The following is a 21,418-nucleotide window of genomic DNA, read 5'->3' on the forward strand; positions in this document are numbered from 1 at the left end:
TGTGAAAAACTAGCATCGGTCCTCGGGTTATGTTCACCTCCGGTCCAGCAAATTCAACCATTAAGACTTCCATTATCATTATTATCATAATCACCTGCATCAATCAAACATCATGAGTCTAAAGACTCAACACACCATAATCTTGATAACAAGTAATACGTATACAGATCACATACAACAATGAAAATACTTGTACTTAAAATATCATTTTCATGAAGATGCATAAATTTTGAACATGAACATTTTTGTAAACATTTTCATAAAATTTTTCATATCAACATAACCATATCATCATAAACATATTCATATTCGTCATAAACATATTTGTATTCGTATCCATATTCATATCAACATATTCATATTTGTATCTATATCCATATCAACATATCCATATTCATATTCGTTTTCCATTGAATTCAGATCGTTAATTGTGACTCGTATTCGTATTGAGCGATTGATCCATCTACATGTAACCACAGTACTGGGCGGCGGGGACATCAGCGACACTCTCACCCATCAACTAAGCCTTGGCCTTATGTATTAACATATCATCGTATTCGTAACAATGGAAATACGATCGTCGGGCTCCCACTGAGACCTTCTCCCTCACGATATCTCCAACATATCATCGTATTAGTCACAATTATTTCACTTCCTTCAATGTTTCGTATTTTCATCACTTTATAGAAATCAAACATGCATATAACATTTTTCAATTAAACCAAGCATACAACATGTCTTTTAACATTTTCGTTTAATCATAAAACCCATAAACATTTAAAATAATAAATCATAAAATTCATAAACATTTAAAACCGACATTTTAACATATTAAATTATTAACATTTTGACATATTAAATCATAACAATTTCATAAACATTTAAAATCAACATTTTAACATATAAAAATCCATAAACATTTTAAAATAAACATTTTGGCATATTAAATCATAAAAACATCCATAATCATTTAAAATAATCATATTAGAATATAAAATAGCATTCAGGACACTGCCATGATGTTTACTAAATTTCGGGTGTAAAATTATCGTTTTACCCTAGACGTAAATTTTCACGTTTTTGACATTTTCTTAATTCCGACGACTCAAGACCCTCTCAAATAATTATTTAAGATTACATTAATTTTTTAATATTTTTATTTAGCTTAAATCGAGGAATTTTAAATTAATCTTTAAATATAACGTATTAATGTGTTTTAATCCCGAATTAAATCAAACTTTAATATAAAATTCCCATATTAAAAATATAGAATTTTAATAATTATTTGGCCCTCGTGAACCATGCCTCGACCCCTGTGAGCCATGTTTCAACTTTTTAAACCATTAAACCCTTAATTCGAATCCTTCCCTTAACCCTCGAGCCATGTTCGTTTTTTCTCGAGCCACGCCCGAACCATACTGAGCCGAACCCTGCTCGGCCCTTCCAGGAACCCTCTTGGACCCTTAGAACCAAAGGAATTGACCCCAAGCTCAAAAACCGAAGCTCAATATCAGTAGCATATTATAGCCAAGAAACCCACCTAGCCTACCCTTAAGCCATCTTGAATTTTCATCGAGCCATGCTTGAACCATCATCATGTGCCAACCTCAAGCCAAACCCCCTATGGAACCTACTGGACCCTTAGCTCGAACCGAAGCCACACCAGCAGGTGCAAGCAGCGGCCGAGGAAACCCATTTGACATGGACTCTACGTTTCTGTTGCTAGGACCTAGCCAACCGTCCCAGACCTTGAACCAGCCCCTTGTGAACCTTCTTAGGACCCTAATGACCTAACCTAGCCCAGTCCAAAGCCCCTGGCTGAGCCAAAAAACCCTGGACAAGCTGCTGCACTTGTGCCCCTCCTTGATGTGGCTCTCGCTAGGACTCCTTCCCAGCCTCTTGTCTCGAGTCCTAGCATGGATAGGACTCTTCCCTTGACCCCTCACAGACCCTATCTGGCCATGGTCCCAACCGTGACCCAAGCCAAGCAACCAATCCATAAACCGAGCCCCTAAGATACACCAGCACATGTTCGGTTCCAGCTTTGTTCTTCCTGTTGTGCACATTTTGGTTGTGTTTTAGGACTATATATTTCGTGTAAAACCATCCTTGATCATGTCCTAATCATGGCAGCCCCTTCTAACACATAAAAACATATTTTTGGAACCAAAAAGCAAGAGTTTAGAACATGTATATGCATGGTTACGAAAATAAAAGGTTGTGTGACTTGTTTTCATGCAAATTCATAAACAATTACATAATATGGTGTGATGATGAGTAAAAAGAAGAGTAAGGCGTGCCGTTGCGTGTTTTACGCACGAATAAATGTTGACGAATCGAAGAATGATAGCACGAAGACGATGGCTTGAATTTCTTCGAAGAACTTTCGAACTTTTCCTCCAATTATGATGTGTGTGTTGTGTGTTTGATGGAAAGAATGAGTTGGGATTTGTTGGGGAAGTAGGGCGTGAGTTTATATGTGAATTATGGGGTATTTTGCACTTTAAATAGAAAAATAAAACACTAACAAAGTTTAGGCCCATTAGGAAAGTTAATTAGACCCAATAAGCCCATTAATGTTTGATTAAAATATTTTGTTTAATAAAGTTTGTGAAATTATTAGCTGGGTTGTAAAAATGTTATCGTTTTCGTTGAAAATCCAACACCGATAAAAATTACGCCTCGTCGTATAAGATCACTTCAAAACTCCTTATTTTCAAAAATAAGAAAAAGCATCACCCTTTATTTAAATAATTTAAAACAATTATATAATAAAAAAACATTTCTATTTTTCAGTCATCGGTCTCCGTTCCTCGATCGCTACACGAATGACCTTAAAAATAAATTTTTAATGCAACAATGTAGAAAAATATATTTTAAACATGTCAACATGCACCACATAATTAATTTATGTAATAAAAACAATTAATTGATATACACAAGGAATTTAATAACTTGTAGGCATGTGGTTTCTTTGGACCTTCAAATTTTCGAGGCGTTACAATCTTCCCCCATTAAATCGAATTTCGTCCTCGAAATTCGCTTATCCTTGATAATCAAAAGTTTAGACTTAGTTCTAGTATCCCAAAAATACATGCTTCTGCTGCGCTACTCTGATAAAACTTAAGTTCTAGAATGTCCTTACGTCTCCTTGATCTCATTTGAATTTACCTTCTAAATCCTCGTTTGCACTTCGTAACTTAAAAAGACCCATGATAACTTAGTGTTATGTTATCATAACCTTGAATTTCAATTTTTTTTACAATTCTCAATATAAAAAGATGGATGACCATACTTATCGTATATTACTTTCCTTATTTTATGCACAAAATGTTCATCAATTTATCATATTTCAACATTAAAAAATCTCAAACGCATCCGCTAACGCTTAAATTTTTAAACCTAATATCGATTCATCCTGAAAAATCCTTGATTAACATTCTCCTTATAACATTATAACCAAGATATCACAAGGTTCTAAATATTCTTTCAAGCCTAAATCATCGAAAATTCTTATCATTTAAATAATTCAATTCTTACTTATTGTTAAACTAGTCCCTAAATTCTTTAACAATTGCAAATTAATTCTTAATTTCCTCAAAAATTATCCGATTGATCCTTAATTTCGAAAATCATACGATTAACCTATAAGTTCTTGGCATTCTTAATTCACTCTATATGTTTCCCATGACAAAATTTTCAATAATTTTAAGCTTATTAACCCAAAATTAATTCCCATAACCGATTTTACCATTCATCAAAACTTAAAATCCCAATTTATATATATTTTTTATTTCCAAATATCATCGCAGTCTTCAAATTATTATTACTTATGTGTAATTCCCAAAAATTAATTCAACTGGTAACCATGAATCATTAGTATTTGCTTAGAAAAATCTATGTGTCCCAAAAGCATTCACATTATTCAATATTAACTTATGGCCCAAAAAGTAGAACACAATACTAAAACCCAAAATTCAACATAGCCCAAATCCACCACAAAGCCAACATGTGTTGAAATCATATAATTTCTTATTTCATATCGTATCACGTATAAAAATTCTAGAGCATATAAAACATATATCCTCATAAAACTATTAAATATGTGACATAAACATATGATTCATGTACTTATGAAGGTATCATCATAAAAATCATAAAAAACATTTAAACTTACAAATTTGAGGCTTGACGACTGAGCTCCCGACACTCATGGTGGCACAACCCTTTACAGGAACCATTGCTCTGATACCAACTGAAACGTCCACTACTCGTTTTCTTAAAACGTGCTAAAATATTTTTTTCCCTTAATCTCCATAATTCGAAATATACATATATATACTTTAAAATATTTTGACACCATTTTTAAAATAAAACAACCAACTAACATTTGAAAATCAAAGGAAAATAGTTTGAATTATATAAGCGTTAAACGTTTTACCAAACCTAAAAATATTATTTGAAAAGTATAACCTCTCAAAACCACTCATAAACATAAATAAATCGTCGTAAAAATATCTTTAACATCACTTAAAATCATAAATCATAACTAGTGCGGAAAACTATCGTCGGTTCTCGGGTTATGTGCATCTTCAGTCCAGCAAAGTCGACCATCAAAACATCCATTATCATTATTATCATAATCATCTGCATCAATCACACCTAGTGAGTCTAAAGACTCAATACACCATAATTCTGATAATAAGTAATACGTATATAGATCACATATAACAGTGAAAATACTTGTACTTAAAATATCATTTTCATGAAGATGCATAAACTTTGAACATGAACATTTTCGTAAACATTTTCATAACATTTTCATTAACTTTTTTAGATTAACATAAACATATCAACATAGCCATATCATCATAAACATATTCATATTGTCATATACATATTCGTATTCGTATCCAAATTCATATCAACATATTCATATTCGTATTTATATCTATATCCATATCAACATATCCATATTCATATTCATATTCGTTTTCCGTTGAAGTCAGATCATTAATTGTGACTCGTATTCGTATTCGTATTGGGCAATGGATCTATATACATGTAACTACAGTACTGGGAGGCGGGGACATCAGCGACACTCTCACCCGTCAACTGAGCCTTGGCCTTACGTATTAACATATCATCGTATTCGTATCAATGGAAATACGATCGTCGGGCTCCCACTGAGACCTTCTCCCTCACGATATCTCCAACATATCATCGTATTAGTCACAATTACTTCACTTCTTTAAACGTTTCGTATTTTCATCACTTTATAAAAATTAAACATGCATATAACGTTTTTCTTTTAAATCAAGCATGCAACGTGTCTTTAACGTTTTTGTTTAATCATAAAACCCATAAACATTTAAAATAATAAATCATAACATATTAAATCATAAAATCCACAAACATTTAAAACCAACATTTTAACATATTAAATCATATACATTTAAAATAACATTTTGACATATTAAACCATAACAATTCCATAAACATTTAAAATCAATATTTTAACATATAAAAATCCATAAACATTTTAAAATAAACATTTTGGTATATTAAATCATAAAAACATTCATAAACATTTAAAATAATTATATTAGCATATAAAACAACAACCAGGACCCTGCCATGACGCTTACTAATTTTCGGGTGTAAAATTACCGTTTTACCCCCAAACATAAAATTTCACGTTTTTGACATTTTCTTAATTCCGACGACTCTAGACCCTCCCAAATAATTATTTAAGCTTACTTTATTTTTTTCCATGTATTTATTTAGCTTAAATCGAGGACTTTAAAATTAATCTTTAAATATAACGTATTAATGCGTTTTAATCCCAAATTAAACCAAACTTTAATATAAAATTCTCATATTAAAAACTTAGACTTTTAATAATTATTTGGCCCTCGTGAACCATGACTCGACCCCCGTGAGCAATGTTTCGACTTTTGAAACCATTAAACCCTTAATTCGAACCCTTCCCTTAACCCTCGAGCCATGTTCGTTTTTTCTCGAGCCACCCGAACCATGCTAAGCCGAACCCTACCCATCCCTTCCAGGAACCCTATTTGACCCTTAGAACCAAAGGACTCGACACCAAGCTCTAACCGAAGCTCTACATCAGTAGAATATTATAGCCGAGAAACCCACCTAGCCTACCCTTGAGCCATCTTGAATTTTCATCGAGTCATGCTCGAACCATCATGAGCCAACCTCAAACCAGACCCCCTATTGACCCTACTGGACCCTTATCACCCTTAGGACATAGCCAACCGTCACAGACCTTGAACCAATCCCTTTTGCACCTTCATAGGACCCTAAGAACCTAACCTAGCCCAATCCAAAGCCCCTGGCCGAGCCAACAAACCCTGCACAAGCTGCTGCAACCTGCGCCCCTCCTTGATATGGCTCTCGGGTGGAGTCCTAGCTTGCTAGGACTCCTCCCTAGCCTCTTGCCTTGAGTCCTAGCGTGGCTAGTACTCTTCCCTTGACCCCTCCCGGACCTTAGCTAGCCTTGGACCCAACCGTGACCCAAGCCAAGCAACCAACCCCATAAATCGAGCCCCTAAGATACACCAGCACATGTTCGGTTCCAGCTTTGTTCTTCCTGTTGTGAAACGTTTTTGGTTGTGTTCTAGGACTCTATATTCGTGTAAAACCATCCTTGATCATGTGCTAATCATGGCAGCCCTTCTAAAACATAAAAACATATTTTTGGAGCCAAAAAGAAAGAGTTTAGAACATGTATATGCATGGTTACGAAAATAAAAGTTTGTGTGACTTGTTTCATGAAAATTCATAAAAAAATTACATAATATGGTGTGATGATGGGTAAAAGGAAGAGTATGGCGTGTCTTTGCGTATTTTACGCATGAATAAACGTTGACGAATCGAAGAACGATGGCACGAAGACGATGGCTTGAATTTTCTTGAAGAACTTTCGAAATTTTCCTCCAATTATGATGTGTGTGCCGTGTGTTTGATGGAAAGAATGAGTTGGGATTTGTTGGGAAGTGGGGCGTGGGTTTGTATGTGAATTATGGGGGTATTTCGCACTTTAAATAGTAAAATAAAATACTAACAAAGCTTAGACCCATTAGGAAAGTTAATTAGGCTCAATAAGCCCATTAGTGTTTAATTAAAATATTTTGTTTAATAAAGTTTGTGAAATTATTAGACGGGTTGTCAAAACGTTCGTGTTTTCGTTGAAAATCCAACACCGATAAAAATTACGTCCCGACGTATAAGATCACCTCAAAACTCCTTATTTTCCAAAATAAGAAAAAAGTATCACCCTTCATTAAATAATTAAAAACAATTATATAATAAAAAAATTTCTATTTTTCAGCCCTCGGTCTTCGTTCCTCGATCGCAACTCGAATAACCCTTAAAAATAAATTTTAATGCAACAATGTAGAAAATTATATTTTAAACATGTCAACATGCACCACGTGATTAATTTATGCAATAAAAACAATTAATTGATATACACAAGGAATTTAATAACTTGTAGGCATGTGGTTCGTGTGGACCTTCAAATTTTCGGAGCGTTACAAATTACCTCATAATCTGTCATCCATGCTGATCTTCTTCTAACTTGTTCATATCTTTGTTCATTTTCTGTCTCATCAACTAGAATGTCGATTGATTGTTGATTCTTACTCGTTCTCTGCAGATTGAGCATTCACCAAATGATTTTGCATTTCTTCTCCATTTTCTCCATAAAAATCAGCTTGAATTTGCTATCTAACATTGTTTTCATCATCGAAAAGCTATTGAACATCATGAATATTTTTGGCATTGAGATACATGACTCTGCCGAATCTTGTGTTAGTATCTATTTGGTTCAACTTTGAACACAAGTTTTTTTTCCGCACATATATTTTATCTTGCTGTCTCAACTCAGTTGAGATAAAGTGATCAAAATAGCTTATAAACTCACTACAAAAAAAACCATATGATGATAGGGGTCATTGTTTTTTTTTAGTCCAAACCAATCAATGCCGAAAAGTTTACTAGGTGTTCATTCACCCCTTCTAAACAAGTAGCCGATCCTAACAACATATGAGATTGAGTACATGTTGATAATCATATACTGAAAACGAAAGCTAGAGAATTATATTGTTCATTGCTGCATTTACAATTATTAAATAGTAAAACGACACTTGGTTGTTGCGTGTTGTTGAATTAGTTCAATATAATTCGATAGAGTATTTTGATAAAATAACGAATTCCTTCCAAACTATTGGTTAAAAATTGAAATTCAATCATTATAAAAGATGAAAGGACATGTGCATTAACCGAGATTCTAACCGTTGTTTATTTATTATTTTATATTAAATTATTTATATTGTGTTTATTTCATCTTTTTATTATAATTTCAATTTTATTTATTAATTTATTCAACTTTTCATAAAAGTTAACTAAAAAATTATTCTTGAGGTTAATTTGTAATACATCAACTTTTGTCAGACGATATTCGTACTTGTTATTAAAACTTGACACATACACTTGCAATAATATTTTGTTTATCGATATTCAATTATTATAAATTATTGTGCTAAAAAAGCTCGATCAGCTATAATAGATAAAAAAAAAATTCATATATAATGTACTAGAAGTTCAATGGATACATAAAATATATCAACATTTTATTTACGACAAAAAAATACACAATTGATATAAAATATAATGAAAATATTTGTATTAACTAAAAACTTAATGGAAGAAGACAAATAACAATCAAAATGACATAATGAAAAGTAAATTATTTAAAATAAATATATGAAAACAGCAAACTCCCTATATGTGATCAAAATGAATTTATGAAAAATATAAGTTTCATTTTTTTTATTATATTAACTAATTTGAGCCTGAATAAAATCGCTTCCACGTACTACGCACATACACTTCTCCAGTGAAATAATAGATCATATGCTTTTTATACCCAAGAAACCGAAACCATTCAAATCGAACTGATATAAACACCGGATGAGAACCACTTTAAATTCAACATTCGCAATAAACTTGATCAAGAATCCAAGTTTATCATAGCATACATATATAGCCCATGTACTTGTTCAATCTTAAAGCTGGTAGCATTATGGTTGACATTGTGCATTTTCTCCAAGAAAAGGACACGCTAACAAACTGAAATTTCATAAATTTAGGTAATCGATTCTTTTGATTCATATTTTTTCATAAAAAAGTAAGACAAGACATCCGGGGAAACAAGATGTGAAGCATGAAACCAACTTAGATGGTAAGTAGATTCAATATCGGGCAGCTAACTCAAGAAGATCCTCATACTCTGAAGAATTAGACAAGATAAGTGGCTTCACCTTCAAGTTTCTGTCGTTTTTTCCTGGAGAAATATATTTCACTCCTAATAACTTCTTGCCTGTGACGGGAAATAAGTCGCATCAGAAAATGTCACCTGATAGGTCAGAACAGCACAATATTTTGATAACAAAGTTCAAAGATTATGTCAGTTCCAGGCTATGGTTTTGAAACAAACAATTTACATAAACATGGGCCCAAAGCATGCATCTGTATACGCTATAGGTGTCGAAGAACATATTTATCCAATTAAAGTGGGAAGATAATGAGAGGTTTCTCTGCTTCAGACCACGCGCTACTAACAATTTCGTGAAGCATTTTGGTACTCTACTGAATACCAGATTCATTCTCAAGTTCCTCGGTCCCTTGATGAAATAAAAAGGAAAGATTCCAGTATAAATTAAACCAAATTTATATCCATAGGGAATTTTCACTATAACTATTTTTGTGAAAATTGATGGTTACAAATACAAATAAGGAATAATTATTTGCATGCGTAAGCATTTTAAAGAGTATGTAGTGCTCACTCCCATTCATCCATCCATATAAAAATCTTTCTCCTTTCCAGTACTCCAGAGGTCTCATCTTATATCTTTTGCTTCTTCGAACTCCATTTTCAAATGATGTACCGGACTCTGTAGCATCGGTATAAACAATATTAGAGTCAAAAAATAATGACCACACAAGCATACTTCCAATAGATGAAACCTTAAACACCTGCAAGACTTTTTCTCAGTGGATGTAATTTTCTAGGACGTTCATCATCAGTTTCTCTTTTTCGCCTCCGTAACTTGGTTTGGTGTACCTAGAATTTTAATATACAGATAAAACCAAGTACATAGAGTTGAAAGGTCTTTAGTGTCAATGGTTTGTACCAAAAATAACAGTTAGCATTATGCAATGATAATTAAAGTTCTAATACAAAAGGCCTATAATAGAGTGTTGCCATTGCCACTGTAACAAAATATATAACAGATTATAAAACAAATAAAACGAGAAATAAAAAAAGATGAAAAATAATAACGTTTCTATGTTTTGAGGCCGCTAACTTGTAAACGATGTAGATGTAAATATGCAAACTAAATTCAGTACGACAAACAGATGATCTTTTGAATCAGTATAAAAGCACAAACCAGAAACAATTAGAAATATGACAAACATGGATGACCTTAAGCTGTTCTTCAGCCTCGAATTGTCGGTCCCTAGATGGAGCACGAGTTGCATCATCTTCACATGCAGAAAGATTTGATTGATCTGCCAGAAAAGGAAATATAAAGAAGATAATATAACCTTTGTCCACCGCCAAAAAAAAGTGAAGTTCTATGCATAAAAACAGTAGGAAAATCAGGTAAAATCAGAGATTAGTGGGATATAATTTGTAAAATGTTGATGTAGATTAGGAAGATTTGATCTTTGATTGTTTCTGAATTTTAGGAGTCTTTTAGGAAAGATTTGTACCAAATACATGTTTTTATACCTCCTCATAATAATAAATAATTATTCAGTCCATTACAATAAACTTTTAAAAACAAACTACTGTCTTCCATTTCTGGCACCAAGCACTCAAAAAATACCCACACCTTAAACAGTTTAGATAGATAGATAGATAATTAGTTCAGTGTATGTTGCCATCATTTTTAGCAAGGCTCTTCATTTTATTTCATAACATCCAAATAGAGGCAGAATTTGACATTAGAAATGGAAATAGAAAAAACAAACACTCTTAGCATAGGCTGTCTTCAGCAGACACAAACCTATAGGAGGTCAAAGTAAAGATTACGCATGCAAAATGAAGAGGCTCCTAAAGCTTCAAAAGAGAGCATAATAAAGTAGAAAAATGAATTGGTGATACAAGCGATAGAGTACATTAAAGATGCTAATGTTATAAACTCTTTTATGCCCCTTTAGATATTTCTAACAATAAGTGATGAACAGCCATAAATACATCACTTGCCATATAACATAACTTTAGATCTAAAACGAAGTTCAAAACCATATATTCATACAACAAACAGCCATAGATCACCGTCACGAATGGATGAATAAAATGAACCATTAACTTTGGAGTGGGCAAAAGTCAAAGACTCAAATTTATGAACGTTTCAAAGCCCCTGTTGCTCCACAGTATTCCAAAAGCATATAGTGTTAGAATGGTTATACGACATTTGGTGCCATCTTTTCCTACAATTATGGGATTATTTAGTAAAATAGCAACGATGGGTAGTTTCCACTTTGAATCTCTAACAGTAATAGATTCCACTTAAACCATCAAATTCTTGATTGCATTCTTCGCCCCTCTTACCATACACACTGCCTAATTAGTCTTATATTATTAATTATATTATTAACCACCTCAAATTATTAACTGTAATACCTTATTCAATATTCAAAAAATATAAACCTAAATATCCAAGCATGTCTACTACTAACTACATTACATTTCTTGATAGAAAAGATGATTTATATTGTGCAAAGTTGAGAAACTGTCAATATTTATATTTATTTAAGTTTAAACTAAATGTGATTTTGACAAATTTTATTTAAACGAATGTGTGTGATCATGCAACCAAACTAAAGTCACGAGTCAAAACAAAGCATATTGTGTGCATAAGTAGGCATCTGAAAAAGCACTTGATACTCACCATCATTCAAATGTCCAGATAGGTTTTTTTCACCTTTCCCGTACTCCAATGGTCTCATCTTAGTTCTTTTTTTACTCTGTAATTCAGTTTCAAGTGGTGTACCAGACTCTGCATCAACATATACAATATAAGAAGCAAACAATAACGAGCTTACAAGTATGTTTTCTAATATCTGAATGTATAAACACCTGCCAGAGTTTTTCTCACTTTCTTTCGAATAAGTTCATCATCTGTTTCACTTTTTCTCTTTAGAAATTTCATTTGACGTACCTGTAATTTTAATAGCACGTATAACACCAAGTAGTAGAATTTCAAAATAAATATAGAACTTTTAGTTCAGACATCAACCTTCAGTAATCAATGCATAGAAAAAACTTGGTATTACGTTCTTGTAAAATTAAGAAAGAGTATACCCCCTCAGCAGATACGGTTCATATGATTAATAAAGAATAGAAATTCCACTTTTGATCCACACATATAACAGCATCGATGCAGTATTTATTCATATGAGAGAAAGTTGGAACAGGCATTAAAACAAAAATAAAATAAAAATTAAAAAGATATAAAGAAATAAAAATATTTGTTTTAACAATTCAGTTGAATCTACCTAAAAGCACATACAAGTAATAAGAATAAAATAACAAACCAAGTGGATGACCTTGGGCTGTTGTTCTATATCAAAGTAGTGTTTCTTGGCTGAAGCATCTGTACCTTCATCTTCCAGTACAGAAGGATTTGATTGGGCTGTCAGAAAACAGAAGATAAAAAAAAAGGCTAGAAATAACTTTTTCCCAGAAAGGTCAATAGTTTTATAAATATGAATTATCTCTACTCATAACTATAAAAAGAGTATTTCCCTCCATTTAACGTTTGCAGCCAACTGATATCACATGTCACAGTTTCGTAAACAAAATGTTTCATCATTATTAACCAGTCCCTTCATTCTTATTTTAAAATCTGCAACTAAATGCAGAAAGTTCAACATGAAAAAAGGGAAAAGAAATCAAAAGGGATGCGTTAAACCAGGTTTTCTCAATAAACACAAGCCTGGAGATGGTTATTTGAATCTTCAAAATCATTGTTGCTTCACTATGTTCTAGAGAGGCTTTTTCGCCGTCTTGTGCTTAAATACATGGAAATGTTCGGTAAAATTAAGTCATCAAAAAAAAATCTTCAGTATACAGAAAAACTAGAAAACAAGCACCAAGAAAGTCCACAAAAATGAACGGCTGAGTGCTAGAACACTTCAGCGTTGAGTTCGAAAGAATTCATTGAATTGCAAGCAGTTCATTTGAAGACTGGTCTGATTCAGAATAATTTGCATATGCCTAGTTCAACTGACAACATCATGTACTATGCACATTGACATCTCCACTTAGTTAACTTGTATCCACAAAGAGATAATGAAATAAGGAAAATAACAATGCTGAAGGAATTCTTACTATCATCCAATTGCTCTACATTAATGGTTTCCTCAACGTTGTACTCTGGTACTTCAACCGGTCCACTTCCAGCTTTTTCACTTTCCATGATTGAATTCTCGTCTATGAACTGGTGTGGAAGATTATCGGAGCATCCTAGCACTTTCCGTGGATCCATATTAGAATCTGGGGGTTCTGTAACTTCAACTCCTACATTTGACTCCATCTCACTGGAAATCCTTGAAACAGTCGTAGCATTGACCTGCTCACCTAGAATGTTGATAGACTCAACGGGATGAGCTGTTCGGCGTGCAGAAAGATCCAGATTTAGAGGAGAAAATGCATCTCTCAGGGGATTAGATTGTAATATTCTCTTCAGAAAAGACAGAGATGCAAATGGACTTCTCGGAGGTGTAGGTGAAGCTACTTGATTGACTAGGTCTGCTGCTGTGTGTTCATGATCTATTGATTGTTTCCCATTGATATTTTTCAGCACGTTGTCTATGACAAATGAAGTCTTGTGAGGCTTCTGCACACTCTCTCTGGAAGAAAATTTATCGGTCCTTTGAAAATCAGGAAGTTCAGGTATCGAAAGGCTCTCTAGATCCAGAGGTTTGATATTCAATCGCTCCTGCAAGAGATTCAAGGCCCCACCTCCATCTAAATCTTCAAGATCACATGACAACAAATCATCCAACAAACTGTTCTCTTCAATCTCTTTCTTCCTCATTGATGCTGTTAAACCAAATTGAGCATGCAATCATATGTGAATAATAAGCATGTGGGTACACAAAATCACTAAATGATGCAACATTTCAGTGGCAACTGAAAAACAATCAAGTTTTTCCACATTAAGAAAGAGTTTACAATAAAATCTGCTTACCAACTGATTCAATTTCCTCTGAATCGATATTTAGTTTAGAATCGAGGGTGATTAACTTTTCTGCTGGTTCGTCTCTAGGTACACTTGACACATGCTGCTCAACTACTTCTTTGGAGGACATTAACATATCATTTTCAAAAGACACTGATGGGTAGCGATGCCTGTAGTGATAAGACTTCCTGTCGCGGAATCATTTGCCAGATCATGCAATTGTAAACATTGAAGTAAAAAATCTCCTTAAGATAGTCAATCAATGATGAAACACATCTCAATCAAGATGAGTACCAAAATCGACGCATACCCCAAGATTCCTCGTCGACGAAGGCGTGGCTTCGTTGAGGGTTTGAACTCATTTACATTGTCCATACTGTTACCCAACTGTTTTTGTATTTCTTTTTTCGCCTCTGAAATGATTTATAATGATGTCATGATTTCCAACCAAATGCTTGACACATGGCAATTATTAGAGAAATAGCATTTTAAAAATTACTTTCAAGCCTCTCGTATGCATCAAAAAATTCATCTGGGTCTTGGAGCTTATCAATGTCCAAAGATGGTTCCAGGCTCACAGGCTGACTGTTAATGTAGAGAAATTACCATTTAGTCAATCACATGCAAATCAAATGAGACTCTTAGAACTTAAGTTATTAAAACTCATAAATTGCAATCTTCACCTGAGACTTGTCTTCAAAGTAAATGGTGCTCGTTTTCGAGCAAGGCCAAGACCTTGCCTTCTCTCTCGAGGTATGTCCTTACCCTTTTTAAAAACACCATCATTTAGGTTTACGTTTTTAGTAAAGCTCACTATATTGGAGCCCAAATTTGCTGTTCTGCCGTCCACAATGCTCTTTGCCTCAATCATGAGCTTTTCAGGACTTCTTAAGCCCTGATATAAATATAGAGCATGGCACCAATATTTTATTTCCTTTTTGCGAATAAAACACTTGAAAAAATCATGAGCTAACTAAACCAACTTTCAGCAAGGTGGAAGTCACAAATTTATGCCAAATTCAGTGTAGTCTTGTTTTCATCATTTCTGTCCATTTCTACTCCAAACCACAGTCATTCGCACCACAATAGTTAGTAATACGGTGGAATCGAACCCCCGGAGGAGAAGAAGAAAATCAAAATGCAAGTAAACGATTTCTGCATTTCACATCTTATCTATACAGACCGAAAATGCAAAGAATTTTGCACAGAAAATTAGTCAAATAATCAATCTGCGTAAGCTAGCATCATTATTCAAAAGCATAAACTTCTCACACCGAACAAAAAAAATAAGCAAGCATTTTTTGCTGACTTCAAATAACCGAATAACATTGACATTTTTCTCTCCCAATAAAGCTAGTCAAAAGAATGCATAAACTAAATCATACAAAAAATTAACAGTACCCGAGATTTCATAAACTCATTGATAGAATCTAAGTCCTCGAAGTCGATAGGCACTGAATCGCCGAGTGATGCCCTAATCGCGCGGGGGAAAAGCAACGGTCCGTTGAGTTCACTCAGCGGGTCAACCAAACCGGAGATCGGAGGCCCGCCGGCCATTAACGCTGGATTATCTGAGCGGGAAGAAGGAGATGGCTTGATGCTATTTCGAATTTCAAATTGACCGTGTATTTGATGTTTAAATTAACATAAAATTTGTAGCTCTGTGAATTGATGGGATAATGCCAAGTGTTCGTCAAAAATACAATTAAAAATATACATATATCAAGAATTTTGAAATATGTTTACAGCATTAAATGATCAAAAATATTTAATTTTATGTATTTTTTATTGATACTAAGAAAAAACATGTGTTTTACACGTGTAAAATTGTATAAAACAAAACCGACGAAAAAATGGGTATTTTGAAAATAATCATTCATATAATATTACAAATTGCAAAAAAATAACTAAGCAATACTTTTGTTTTTTCACCATAATCAATCTAACTGTCGATTCCTTCATTTGATTCAATATTCATCTTTTTCTTGGAGTAAATGCATCTATTCTTTCGTCATCTTTGATTTCAATGATTTCATATGTGGTTTGTTTTAATACCTACACATCATCTTGTTGCTTATTTGTAGTTTTTGGTGATTTTTTTTTTTTATTTTTGGATCCTAGCAACTGAGCTTGAAAAGAATCGTATGATCTTTGATTGGGTTGTCAAGAGCAATGAGAGTTTGTTTTCATCCTATTCATGTTGTCATTTATTTTCATCTGACGATTTAATAATCAGTAAATTTGAAAGCTTGACATTTGGATTTAAGATTACAAGTATATATGAATACCTTATCGAGCAATTCAATGTATTCCTTGTCACGCCCCAAAACTCGGGATTGACACCGGCGTCGTTTAACAATCACACAATTGAAAACAACAAGCCTTTGTAGCACAGTTTAAACCGAAACCAGTTTATAATTCATAATTTCAATGAAATAAATATTGTCTTTACAATGTCAAAATCCAACGAAATAGTAAATAATACGGAAGCGTCTTACAATTTATTAATCATAAAATTCAGAATAAATCTTATCACTAATTCGGCAAATCACCAACCCCAAAAATGTTCCGACTCTTCCTCCTCAAGCTGTTCTTCGGACTTATCTGGGAAGGGTTGTAAGGGGGTGAGTATTTTGGGAATACTCAGTAAATGAGGGACTTTGAACACAACATAACCAATTTAATAACATTTTCAAAACATATCATAACGTACAACATGCTTTTCATAATCGTAACGTAAATTCCATAACGTAATAACACTGCGATTTTTCACCTTTCAACGGTTTACCGACGTCAGTCCCTAAGTTTTAATCCTCTAAGGGGGCGAGGCCATAAAACAGTTATATCCCACTGTTAAGGGTCATATGTTGGAATTTCACCCATTTTCAGGGAATCCTCACAGTGTCAAACATAACGTACCAAAATTTCGTAAAAACGTATAGACGAAACGACGGTGCTCGACCGTATTTTTAAACCACAAAACCGAAATTTTCATGTGCATAAAACAAAATTTAAAACAGCCCACTTACAGTGTATGGATGCACTTAAAAACGTGGAGTGTACGGCTTGGTTGGGATCACTTCTTGCTCCTCCTTCGGACAGAACTTCGGCTTAATTTCTTGGACGATTTTTGGGCAATATTTCGGCTAGGGGAAGGCTGCTGAAATTCGAGATTTTTCAGCAAGGGATTTCGAAAATATGGGGTAGAGAATGAGTAGAGGTGGTGTGGTATTTATAGGTGAGGAGGGTTGAGCTAAATTTGGCACTAAAATCATACCAAAATTCATGTCAAATCTCCTAATATTTGACTCCAAAATCCTTGCCATATTTTCCAAAATATCGTGGCCAAGTGAGGGGATTTATTCCTTAAACAATGCTCTCCATTATTTTCGAAAATATCTTGCCCAAATTCCATGGATTTTCGAAAATATCATACCTAAATTCCTTGATCTCCTTGAATTACTTCATCTTATTTTCTTGCATCTTGTATGTTATACCAATTTGCCATATTTCCTTCCCAAAATTCGAAATTGTTCATGCCTTAAGGTAGATATAATTGTCTAGGCCACAAAGATATCATCAATAATTATTTCCCATAGCATATCTCATTTAATACAAAAGAAATCTTATACCCAAATTCCTTACAACTTAATAATTATGTCAATGAAAGATTCGGTTCTCACATCCCTCCCTCCTTATGAGAAGTTTCGTCCTCGAAACTTGAGTTGGCTTGGTCTGGGAATAGGTAGGGATATTCCTTTCCCTTACAATCTACTACCGCATTGTTTCTTGCTAACCAATCCATTTCTAAGATGATCTCGAAATCGACCATGATCAACTGTATCCGGTCGGCTCTAAAAATCTAATTACCAATACTAATTTCAATTTCTGTAAATTTCGTCTGTTTCAATGGCTCTACTAGTAGGCGTGGCTAGTTGGAAAGGTTCGGTTAACTTATCGGGCTTACGTCCTAACTTCTTACCAAATCTCTTAGATATACAAAAATGTGTAGTGCCACAGTCAAATAACACATAAGCAGGTACTTGCTGAAAAATTATGGTACCTGGCACAACATCGCTTGCATCATCTGCCTCCTCCTGCGTCATGGAAAACACCCTGACATTTGGTTTGTTCTCCCGCGGTTTATTGGCATTCGCCCCTGGGCTTGACCCGTCTCCTTTAACTGGTTCAGTTGTTTTGTTGCTGGCGGCTGGACAATCTTCCATACGGTGTCCTGGTTTTCCGCATCCAAAGCAGATGCCGCTAGCATATCTCATTTAATACAAAAGAAATCTTATACCCAAATTCCTTACAACTTAATAATTATGTCAATGAAAGATTCGGTTCTCACATTCCTTCACCGAGTAAGTAATAAAATTTGAAGTCACATGTATATTTAGATAATATAAGCTTTATTGATGTGTTGTTAACCAATATCTATAGAGATTCACTTGAGTATAAGTATGTATTTGAACATAAATACAACAATTGATAATATGATTTTACCTTTGTATCATTTGAACAATGAGTAGGTCTTTTGTGAGACGGTCTCACAGATCTTTATCTGTGAGACGAGTCAACCCAACCGATATTCACAATAAAAAGTGATACTCTTAGCAAAAAAATTAATACTTTTTCATGGATTACCCAATAAGAGATCCGTCTCACAAATACGACCCGTGAGACCGTCTCACACAAGTTTTTGCCTTGAACTAGTTGCTTTGCGCGCAATTGCACACCTGATCTCATATGTTGTTTTAATGATTGCTTTGAGATAATTGCTACATGTTTCGTACCATGGTTTTGATTTACTTTCATTCTCACATATAGTTGCTTTAGGCATAGTTTGGTACATGGGATACGAAAGTATTGATAAATAATCCTTCTTATCCCATGTTTCGTAGCTTTTTAAAAAACCCATGATACCTTTGATAAATAATTTTTTAGAAGGATAAAATGTCTCTTCTATTAAGTGTGATAATTTTAATTTAATGATAAAATACACTACAAATGACTTAATTGTCCTCAATTTATAAATGATTTTTATAAATCTATGCTAGTATGTAGAAATTAAAATCAAATAAATATTTTTATTTATTTTTATATATTATAAATGAATTCGAGATAATTATATAAATAATTTTTATAAATATCAATAAAATTATTAATATCACTCGATTAACCTTAAAAATTGATATTTGACTTGACTCACAAAATCAATGGCTCAATTATCATATTATATAATATATAAAATTAGCTAAAAATAAATAAATCTTGCAAACACTATCGGCGCATTAACAGATAAAAAATATGAACTCAAGCAACAACTTTGAAATTATAAAATTTATTATGATAACGTTAATTTTGTCATTACAATCTAATATATAAATTTAATCACTCTTATTAAAATCATACCAAACATTAAATATAATATCTTACATCTTATTTATCATTAACTTATCTTTATATTATATATCACATGTTTATCATATCATGTGTACCAAACTATGCCTTAAAGTAGTAATAATGTCTTGTAAAAAAGAATAAAACTTTTAATGTTTATGTGGATGTCATAAATTTGTTTACGTGAACATATTTAATTTATTTATAGATGTAATGTAAAAAATGAAACTTTTAATATTTATGTGGATGTCATGAGTTCGTTTGCGTGAGCATATTTAATATATTTATATGTTTACCAGCATTATCTTATTTAAATTGATTTTCGAAACTAAATACCAGATTTTAATATTGTTTGTACATGCTTCAAAGAATTATTTATCATCCAACAATTGCTCTAGTTTGATTTACTGGCACTCCTTAATTGTTTTTTTCGCCCACAATGTATTCAAACTCTGTTTTTCCCGCAATATTTTCCAACCAATGCCAAAAAATATTTTGATTAACAGCAGAAAAAATAACTTTTTAGCACCAAAAAAGAACAATGATTTCGTATGTACCGTAAGTTTTTTTTTTCCGATTCGCTGCTTTTTGGGTTTTGTAGCATCCTTTGTAAATTTTGATCGCAAGTGAGGAAATTTGGATTGTTAAGTAGAGATGACCCAGGTTTTTCATGGACATAACAATATATGATTTTCTTACATAAGTTCTCCTTCATTCAATGCTTGATTGTCCCACAAGTTGACCGTGATAGTTTGTAGCTTGCAAGAAACAAAATGATGTGTCCCACATCGGTTAGCAAGAGTTGTCTTGAGTAAAATATATATGAATTCATAATCCTCCTCTCATGAGCTAGCTTTTGAGGTGGAGTTAGGTGTATTCATATCAGAAAATTTTGAAATAATTATTGAATTAGGTGGTTATATTTTACAAACTTACATTAGGTTAGAATATTATAGATTTCAGAGTTTGATAAATTTATCCGAAATAAGAACTGAAGAATATAACTGATTGAACAGTCAAATAAACGTAACCGAAGACTTCGGTTGAACTTAACTGAAAAAACCTTTTCAAATTGAAGTATTCATAACTGATAGGACATTAGTTACAACTGATCATGCCCAGCTGAACTGATCGGCTAATCAGTTGGTCACGTCATTAGTTGAAGAAAGAATTAGCAGACTGACTGACAGGTCAAACAAAAGCAGAACAGTTGTATCAGAACAAAACAGTCTGAATACTTCATAACACTGTCAAATAAAGTAACTAAACAAAGATTCAACAAATATTTGTCATGAAATGTTCATTAAATGCATTCAATATGATTGTTGAGATCGAAGAATATATGTAGATGATCGAATCAGCTGAAGAAGGTTGGTGACTGAAAAGCAAGCAAAGCACACAAAGCAATCAAAACTACAACCTTCAATCATTTGCGATACACTTCACGAGTATATTCTCAATCTTAGACTTAATTTAATTGTGGTGATGAGAGTCAAAACAAGTAGGCCGTGATAGTAAAAACAGAAGACAAAATAAATAGCAGAAGCACTCGTATCGCTTAAACAGAAGCAGTACTTATCGAGTACTAAACGGCTTGTAAAAGCAGAAGCAGAACTTAATGTCTTTCGTTTGAACGATACAAGTCTTAAATGTTACCGTTACTTTACCTAGTACTAGTATTAATTACACCATTTAATGTTGTATGAAGTCATTTAACACGCCTTACTAGT

At 33.2% G+C, this 21,418-nt stretch overlaps 1 protein-coding gene across 2 annotated transcripts; it reads right to left on the bottom strand.

Moving 5' to 3' along the window:
* Positions 1 to 9,149: 9,149 nt before the first annotated feature.
* Positions 9,150 to 15,960, bottom strand: LOC142549286 (centromere protein C-like). Of its 2 annotated transcripts, none has more exons than XM_075658146.1 (13): positions 15,687 to 15,960; positions 14,969 to 15,180; positions 14,785 to 14,870; positions 14,596 to 14,698; positions 14,295 to 14,473; positions 13,433 to 14,146; positions 12,649 to 12,734; positions 12,179 to 12,260; positions 11,991 to 12,098; positions 10,517 to 10,602; positions 10,066 to 10,153; positions 9,876 to 9,983; positions 9,150 to 9,409 (listed from the first exon to the last, which is right to left on the bottom strand). In XM_075658146.1, exons 1-13 carry the CDS (start codon positions 15,840 to 15,842, stop codon positions 9,282 to 9,284), a joined length of 2,136 nt encoding a protein of 711 aa, XP_075514261.1. In that variant the 5' UTR covers positions 15,843 to 15,960; the 3' UTR covers positions 9,150 to 9,281. The 2 variants fall into 2 exon arrangements, with proteins under 2 accessions (XP_075514261.1, XP_075514260.1); XM_075658145.1 differs by having other exon boundaries at positions 12,637 to 12,734.
* Between the last annotated feature and the right edge of the window lie 5,458 nt (positions 15,961 to 21,418).

This window comes from Primulina tabacum, chromosome 6 (genome assembly GCF_025594145.1).
Source record: "Primulina tabacum isolate GXHZ01 chromosome 6, ASM2559414v2, whole genome shotgun sequence".
Taxonomy (NCBI): domain Eukaryota; kingdom Viridiplantae; phylum Streptophyta; class Magnoliopsida; order Lamiales; family Gesneriaceae; genus Primulina; species Primulina tabacum.

Bases quoted from the DNA above. Each gene is read 5' to 3' on its own strand.
- LOC142549286 (XM_075658145.1), bottom strand. From the start codon at position 15,842: ATGGCCGGCGGGCCTCCGATCTCCGGTTTGGTTGACCCGCTGAGTGAA. The intron at 14,474-14,595 runs GTATGCGTCGAT...ATTCCGCGACAG, and splicing joins CGTCGACGAGGAATCTTGGG to GAAGTCTTATCACTACAGGC. The intron at 12,261-12,636 runs GTTTGTTATTTT...TTAAAATTACAG, and splicing joins AGCCCAAGGTCATCCACTTG to GTACGTCAAATGAAATTTCT.